Source organism: Otolemur garnettii, unplaced genomic scaffold, assembly GCF_000181295.1.
Source record: "Otolemur garnettii isolate 467f Iridium unplaced genomic scaffold, OtoGar3 scaffold00134, whole genome shotgun sequence".
Taxonomy (NCBI): domain Eukaryota; kingdom Metazoa; phylum Chordata; class Mammalia; order Primates; family Galagidae; genus Otolemur; species Otolemur garnettii.
Window position 1 is genome coordinate 2,679,875 of NW_003852529.1, and position 8,595 is coordinate 2,688,469.

Below are 8,595 nucleotides of genomic sequence, written 5' to 3' on the forward strand. Positions count from 1 at the left end.
GCTGCTAAGCCTCCCCTCCCTCCCTCCTGAGGGCCTCCACCAACACACTGCCAGGTTCCAGCTCCTGGGACCCTCCACATTTATGGCTGATCCCTATCAGCAACCCTAGGGTCAGAGCAGCTTGAACATTGACAGGCAGTGCCTGGAGTACTGCCCTATCCCCACCTTTTGATGTGGTGACCCCAGGCACTTAGAGACTGGTGGACTTTTCCTCATCAGATGTGCCTCACAGTGGGGTCCTCGGGTCATGTAGCCCCAGTAGCTGACCTCAGAGGTTTGCCAGGGTATGGATACATGAATGAATGGCCACACGTGGCCGAGAGAGGCCAGAGCTGCCAGCTCAGGTGGCAGACTTCTGGGGGGATCTGGTTCCCTTGGACAAAGTCTAGTGTGGGGGGCAGGTGAATAAATCATGAAGGGCCTGGAGCAGGGCCAGGGCAGGATGACTGACCTCATTCTGGGAGTTGAGGAGCAGGCAACTGGGTGGTGAGTGGGGCACGGAGGCCAGTGGGGGCTGCATGGGCACCTCCACTCTTTCCCTTGAGAAGCAAGACGCTGCAGGGCAGTGAGACCAGGCAAAGGTGCCACAGGGGTAGGGAGGTGGGCAGCACAGAGGCACCCTGGGGGCTGGGAGTGAGGAGGAAGAGCGGGCTTCCTTTCCAGAATCCTGGAGCCATTCTGGGAGGGGAATGGGGTGAGAATGGGAATGGGAAGAGCAAGGATAGACAGAAAGACAGACTGATGTGAGGAAGAGAAAGAGAGCCTGCAGAGACAGGCGAGCCCCAGAGACACTGCTGCGCAGTCACCGAGATAGATGGTGGTGGAGAGGGCGGAGAGGGACTGCAGATGAGACACAGAGAAGGGGACAGCGGGCAAGATGGAAACAGAGGGAGGGTGTGGGAAGGGCTGTGAGCCAGAGATGGGGGCAGAACATGGGAGGAGGAGGCCAGAGCCAGGTGAGAGGGCAGTGATAGGGTCTACAAGGACAAGCAGGGAAGACGAGGCATGGTGGGCAGCCAGCATGTGGGGCTGGCTGGGCTGGCCGATGAAGCTGTGTGAAGGGCTTCATGGGGCTTCAGGGGCCTGGGGACCTGGGACCTCACGGGCAGCTGCTCACTAGGCAACCCTCCCACAGGACCCGGGAGGCCGCACGGGGGCAGCATCCCTCAGCCAGGAGGAGGTGCCGAGCCCTAGTCTCTCCATGGCCCTCCCCCCGGGACCAGCTGATGGCAGCCCCCCCTCAGGGGCCCCCAGCCCCTCTGGGGGTGCTCCGGGCACCAGCCAGGTCCCTGCCAGCCCAGCAGCCAGAAGACGACAGGCACTCCTCCAGGAGCTTGAGGCCCAGGTGCAGGCAGCCTACGGGCAGGTAAAGGGGGTGGGGCTGTCCTCAACTTGGGTGACCATGTGTGAACAGCAGGGACCCCACACCCAAACTGGGGCCCTGTGGGACAGACCCAGGGCCAAGTTCAAGAGGGGACCCAGTACACACAAGTTGAGGACAGGTCTGTCCATCAGTGCTCTGGGATCCCTTCCACCACCACAACAGCCAGAGTGGGCTCCATCACCTCCTCACTAGGGTCAGGGGTTGGTCCAAGCGGGGAGCCCAGGGTCCTGGTAAGCAGAGGCAGGGACTTCCTGCCGAGGCCAAGGTTGTCACCTCTTTGAGAGCCCCTGGAATGGGCGGGCATTCTGAGGGGAGAGAGGTCCTACCCCATCTCTGCACACTGGGCACCTGCTTTCCTCCTCCTAGGACCCAGGTCCTGCTTCTGAAGATGTTAAATCTCTCCTGATTGGGAGAGATTAGGGGCAGGAGTGGGGGGAGAAGGGTGCTTGAGAAGGGGTGTCTAGAAGACCCTCAGGAGGAAGCGTGGGGAGGCTGTGCATTCCAGGGGGCCTTGGGCCCAAGTGGCTTCCCTCACCAGCAGAGATGCTCAGAGATAATCCCGGATTAGGACCCAAGCCCCCGGGCCCAGGGCCCCCCGCCTGCCCACCCGCCTCCGATCTTCCCCACAAAACCCTAGGAAAATCCCCTGCAGTACTCCCAGGCTGGCACTGGGAGCGGCTGGGGGCTGGTAAGAGTCTGCAGCATCCTCTGAGGCTTGGTCCTGGGCCACCCCCGGGACTCCAGGCCTGGCATGGTTCAGTGGGCCATGGGAAACTGTGCCAAGAGGCCCCGACACCGGGGGCCAAAGGTAGGAGGGCTAAAGGGGCAAAGCCTTCTGAGGCAGGACTAGACCCTGAAGGGCCAGTTGGGGTGGGCAGAGTCCTAAGAGGGTGGAGCTGGGGCTGGCTGGGGGCGCAGGGATGGAGAGGGTGGCTGTGCACTGCCCCAGAATAGGATTTTCTTCTTGGAAGCCCCAGACTCTGACTCATCCTGGTCTTGGCTCCCACAGACCACTTGGTCTTCCTGCCAAGCTCCCCAGGTCCCACCTGGCTGTCCCATCACCTGCTGCAGGTCCCTGCTCTCTACTAGCCAGCCTTGACCTGGAAGACACAGCTTGAGCACAGGGTCTCACTCTGCCCCTGGCTTTCTCAGTGACCTTGGCCAAGTCCCTTGCCTTTTCTGGGCCTGTTTGCCCAAATGAACAATTAGAGGATGGCCCCTGTCAGCCTAAAGTGTTAAGGGGTGAGGGTCCCAAACACCCTGAGCAACTTCCCCACATCCTATGCTGGGTTCCAAAGAGGAGAGGTGGGTGGGCCGGGGGAAGAGGGGTAGTCAGGTCCAGTGCTCAGCAGCCACTGCCCCAGCTCATGGCTGGCTCTGCTACAGGACCCCTGGCAATGGCCCAGCTCCTCCCCAGGGGGCTCCCACCACAGCCCCAGCCCCAGCCCCAAGGAACAGGGGGCGCCCAGGCCGGGCGTCCAGGGCTACTCGGTGCTCAGCAGCCTGGTGGGGCCCGCCTGCATCTTCCTGCGGCCCAGCATTGCCGCCACCCAACTCGTATGTACGGCCACCTGCCTGCAAGCCCGCCTACACTTGTCCCCTCACTTTGCCTCTCCATAAACAGGGGAAGAGGATTGAGTGGGGACATCAGTATAGAGGCATACAGATCCAGGGTAGGAGGCAGAGGGGGGCAGAAAGTGGCAAATCCAGAAATAGCAGAGATTGGGACTGGCAGGGCCAAGTCTGAGCTTCTGCCTGACACCCAAATCCACCTCTGGCAAAGGGAGCTCCATGCCCTTAGAAGAGGGTGACAGCGTGGGTGGAGAAGGCCGTGGGCAAGACCTGGGCACGCAGCAGGAAGGGGACACCCAGTCACCTAGGCCAGTGAGTAGGATGGGGTGGGAACGGGTCTGAGCATCATGAGACAGATACAGGTCCTGTGCCTGCAGGGCGGAGGTAGGACTGGGAGGACCAGGGAACCCCTAACCATTTTGTGCCCCCTAGGACCGGGAGCTGCGGCCCGAGGAGATTGAAGGTAAAGGTTTGAGAAGGAACTGGTTCCTTGGAGGGTGAGGACAAGGTGGGGAGGTAGGGTATTGGGCATCAGTGGGGGCCTCGGCAGTCTCTGGAGGAAGTAGGAGCAAGAGGAGACTACAGGAGAGCAGTTCCGGGAGATGGGGACAAGACTGAGCAGGAAGAGGTTGACCAGTCACCCCACCCCCAGCTGTCAGTTTCTTGGTCTCATTTGCCAGGCAAGTCATGGGACCCCTTTTACATTTGCTCATTCAGCTGACACTTGCTGTGTGCCCAGTGTGTGGTCTTGCACTGAACACTGGGAAACGTGGCAAACTAGGGAGACACAGCCCCGGCCCTTGGGAGACCGGTGTGGATAAGTCAGCCACAGTACTCTCCAGGTGCCAAGTGCTCTCCAGGACATGGACAAGCAGGCTGCAGCAGGGCAAATTTAGAGGGAAGCCTTTCTTTAGTGGGTGGCATAAGAATAAAGAGGGGGAATGCGAGATCCATGAGGCCAAGGATTTGCCCCTTCCTCTCTTTTTCTTTCTATTTAAATTCACTGCTGCATTCCCTGTGCCTAGAGCAGAGCTTGGCACACAGTAGATGCTCCTTAAATATTTGCTGGAATGAAAGAACAGCATGTGAAAAGGCCCTGAGGCAGAAAAAAGAAATTGATATTTACAAAGAGGGAATGATTGGATCAAGGTGAGAAGGGTAGGCTGGTCCAGGCTAGGATCCAGGAGGTTGTGGGGGAAGGACTGACTCCATCCTGCCTGGCAGAGCTGCAGGTCGCCTTCCAGGAGTTTGACCGAGACCGAGATGGCTACATCGGCTGCCGGGAGCTGGGCGCCTGCATGCGAACCCTGGGTTACATGCCCACCGAGATGGAGCTCATCGAGATCTCACAGCAGATCAGTACGTGCCTCAGACCCACCCACCCCCAGTCCTCCTGATGCCTCCAGCCCAGGCACAGGCTGCCCCCAGATCCAAGGATCTCAAGGCAAGATCTCTGCCTCTGCAGAATCTTACCATCCTCTCTGAGGAGGGCAGAGCAAGACCATCATCCCCATTTTACAGATGAGGAAATTGAGTCTCTGAATGGTTTAGTGACTTGTCTAAGGTCACACAGGAGGTTCATTGGAGCCAGGACTCAAACCCTGCTGCACTCTTCAAGGAAAATTAAGGAAAGCTCCAAGAAGTTTTAGAAGAGTGGTTTTTCTTTCACCTTTGGCCAAATCTGAGCCTTGTTTGGAGCTTGACTGGGGTCAGAAAATATAGAAGGCCCAGCATTGGGGCACGGAGGGTGGGCATGCCAGGGCCTGGGCAGGGGTCTCTGAGGCCCTGGGTCTCTAACGGATGGGCCCCCCAGGTGGCGGGAAGGTGGACTTTGAAGACTTTGTGGAGCTGATGGGCCCCAAGCTGCTGGCGGAGACGGCAGACATGATCGGTGTCAGGGAGCTGCGGGATGCCTTCCGGGAGGTGCTGCCACTGGAGCTGGGTGGGGGGGCAGCATGTCTGTGGCAAGTGAGGGGCTGAGTGAATGAATGCCAGTGACCAATGCCATCACAGTTTGACACCAATGGGGATGGCTGCATCAGCCTGGCCGAGCTGCGGGCAGCCCTCAAGGCCCTGCTAGGGGAGCGCCTCAGCCAGCGGGAGGTGGATGAGATCCTGCAGGACATCGACCTCAACGGGGATGGCCTGGTTGACTTCGAAGGTACTGGAAGGTTCTTAATAGATAAGGAAAGGACAAAGGGAGCCTTATCACTGCTTGCCATCCCCAGCGCTAAGGGGGTTATCTAGTTAATAATCACCAAGAACCCAGCAGGAAGGGGGAAGCACAGGTGCTTAGCAGAAGGAGGTGGGTGGAGCCAAGATTTAAATCTGGGCAGCCTCATGCAGAATGCAGCTCTTCCCTTGTGCTGTCTTCCCAAAAGGGAAGCAGCATTAAATAACATTAGGAAGCCAAGGAAGATTATTATGTGGAAAGGCTGGCCAGGTGTGCTGTCTCACACTGTAATCCGAGCACCTGGGGAGACTGATGTAGGAGGAGCACTTAAGGACAGGTGTTTAAATCCCACCTGGGCAATAGTGAGCCCCTGTAGCCACAAAAAAAAAAAAAAGAAAAAGAAAAAGAAAAGAAAAGAAAGAAAGAAAGAAAAAGGAAGAAAAAAGAAAAATTAGCTGGCCATTGTGACAGGCATCTGTAGTCCCAGCTATTCAGGAAGCTGAGACATCACTTGAGCTCAGGAGTTCTAGGCTGCAGTGAGCTATGATGACACCACGGCACTCTAGTGTAGGCAACAGAGCAAGACCCTGGATCAAAAAAGAAAATAAAAGCATTCCCTAAAGTAGGCCCCACAGTTGCTCCTAAGCTTCCCAGTGGTCAAAGCAAAGAGGAAAACCAGTTCAGTTGCAAGGGGTTGTTTTTGTTTGGGGTTTTATTTGTATGTAAGACAAAGCCCCCTTTTCCCGGCTGTGTGGCCTATTCTGTATCAGATCCAGGGGAAGCCCTTGAAAGCCCTCCTCTCAACCACACTCCCACCTTCTCCAAGCCTGGCAGATTGGCCTTGCCCATAGTGGTGTCCAGAGAGCAGACTCAAATCCTTGGCTTTGTCCTAGCAGAATTTGTGCGAATGATGTCTCGCTGAGCATGTACAGAAACTAGTGGCAGCAGACAGGACTTGAGGACAACTACAGCCTCTGCCTGCCAGTATGTTCCTTGAAGCCAACCACCTCCATCTGGGACCCTCCTCCCCCTCCCCACTTATGTGCAATTCCCTGCCTGCCTTCACCCCCACCACTGCTCCTCCAGTGAAGCCCCTGCACCATCACTGATTCTTTGGCAATAAAGTATCTTGAAGCCTGGGGAGATGGCTTTTGCTTCTCACTTGCAAAGCCCCAATATTTGGCCCTCAAAAGTCAAGCCTTGGGGCTATCCTCTTGGACCACAAGCCCCTTGGATTGTGAACCCCAGGTGGGTGGGGGACTTTCTCTTCTTCTCTCTGGATCCTGGGCCCAACCCAGATCAAGTGTCAGGAAACATCCAGGGTAAACCCAATCTGCTTCTCCTAGAGCTCGGTGGTGTGTGTTAGGTTCTATGGTTCCTGCCACTTAAAAAGTGGAGAAAGTACTGGCCAGAGGGCTTTTCCCAGCTTTGATCTCACTCATAATGAGGTGTGTGTCCAAGCTCCCACAAGAACTTCCCAATCAGCTTCAAGTATGAGTAAGTTAGCTGAGGAGCTGGGCTGCTGGCTCCTTCAGGAGACACATTGGTTTTGGGACTGACAGTGCTAACTGAGCACTGTGGGGACTTAGGACCTGGACACTTCTGCCTGATGCCAGGCTCCTCTAGTGCATGAGACCCCTTTTGGGTCAGCTGAGCCACATTCAGATCTGCCTTAAATCAGAGGCTGTACTGCCCGATCCCCTTCTCCCCTTTTATCTTTCTTGTATCCTAACTTCGTCCCAGGGTCTGCCTCATGGAGGACCCACGTGACACGTCTCCTCACTCCAAGCCTACCCCCATCATCATACCCCATTTTTCAAACTGAAGAAACTGACAGGCTGAGTGTTTTATGCCATTCCTGCTGCTATAACAAAATACCTTAGACTGGATAATTTGTTAACACCGCAAATGGATTGCTTACATTTACAGAGGCTGGGAAGTCCAAGATCAAGGTGCAGACTGGTTCCATGTCTGGGCAGGGCCCAATCTCTGCTTCCAAGATGGTGCCTTGAGCAAGGCATGGGTGGTTCAGTGGTAGAATTCTTGCCTCCCAAGATAGCATCTTGATCTGCTTCCTCCAGAGATGTCCTCACCTGCTGGAGGCAGAAGAGGTACTAATCCCATCCACAATGGCAGAGACCTCATGGCCTAGTCACCTACTGAAGTCCCCACCTCTTATCACTGGTGCGTTGGGGATTGAGTTTCAACATGAATGTTGGAGGAGACACAAACACTCAAACCATAGCACCAAGTTTAAGAGACTTGCTGGAGGTCATACAACCTTACTGCCCTTTTTCTCCAGACACTGCCAGATTATTCTTCCTAAAATGTTACTTGCATTTTGTCACATTCTTGTTCAAGAATGGGCCGTGATTCCCCATATTGCCTCCAGGTCAATCTATCCCTTTCACCTGGCACCAGAAGGCTCCAGGAGGACAAGGGCCTGGCCTAAAATCACACAAAATTGAGAGATGAAGGAAGGTGAGATTTGCATGCAGATCTGGGGACTCTAAAACCACACTGTCAAACAGAGGGAGCCTTAGGGTCAATGTGGGCCCAGGATGGGTCTCAGCCTCTTCTAGCGCCAGTGGAGGCCTGACTGCAGCTCCTACCTGCCAAGAGGGAGGATGAAACCTGATCTACCTGGTCAAGAAGGGGTGGGAGCTCTCAGCACTCATGCTTGGTCCTCACATCACTCCTAGCAACTAGATGGGTCTGGAACAAAGCCGACAGGCAGTCGCCATGCTCTGCCCAGCCTGGAGCCTGGACACAGAGGTGCCAGGGCTGGCTGCAGCAGCCTTAGCACCACTTTCCCTGCAGATCTCAATTAATCCTTAATCCTCAATTAGGTGATCTTTCCTGCCAATCTGGCAGCCCCGGAATGAGGATGAGTTGCCCCAGGGCTTCTCTGGGAGCCATATCCCACCCTCTCTCCCACCACCCTCACAGCTGGCACAGATGGCATTCTGCCTGAGAAATGTCCGTGCCTGCTGCAGGGGACATGAGCCATGGGAAACCTGAACTCCACTCAGGATCAGCCTCTCAGCCCTCAGCCAGGCGGGCTCTGCAATTGGGGCACTAGAAGTGGCCATGATGTGTCTGCTGGCCCCAGAAATGTCCACAGCACTTCTAAAGTTCAAAAATCCCCACACCCCAAAAGGGCTTCTGGTTCAGAAGGTCCTAAGGGACAACAGCCAGAGCAGGGGTCAGGGCCAGGGAAGAAACAGCAGACAGGTCAACACCTTGGCCTGGGTGCCACCTTGGGGAGCCCTTTCCCCACTAAAGGTAGCACCTGCTGCCCAGCTCCACTAACTAGCACTATCACAGCAGCTACAAGAGCTTCTGATGTCCCAAAAGAAGCTGTAAATTCAGATTTTTACTTTAAATATTTTGAATATAACATGCATTCAGTCAGGTGTATAAACCTTAGGTCCAGGTCCACAGCTCAATGAATGTGGACATGTGT

At 55.7% G+C, this 8,595-nt stretch overlaps 1 protein-coding gene across 1 annotated transcript; it reads left to right on the top strand.

Moving 5' to 3' along the window:
• Positions 1-2,054: 2,054 nt before the first annotated feature.
• Positions 2,055-6,226, top strand: CABP2 (calcium binding protein 2). Its single transcript, XM_003798312.2, has 7 exons — positions 2,055-2,192; positions 2,771-2,941; positions 3,389-3,419; positions 4,181-4,315; positions 4,770-4,879; positions 4,970-5,117; positions 6,026-6,226. Exons 1-7 carry the CDS (start codon positions 2,136-2,138, stop codon positions 6,049-6,051), a joined length of 678 nt encoding a protein of 225 aa, XP_003798360.1. The 5' UTR covers positions 2,055-2,135; the 3' UTR covers positions 6,052-6,226.
• Positions 6,227-8,595: the final 2,369 nt, after the last annotated feature.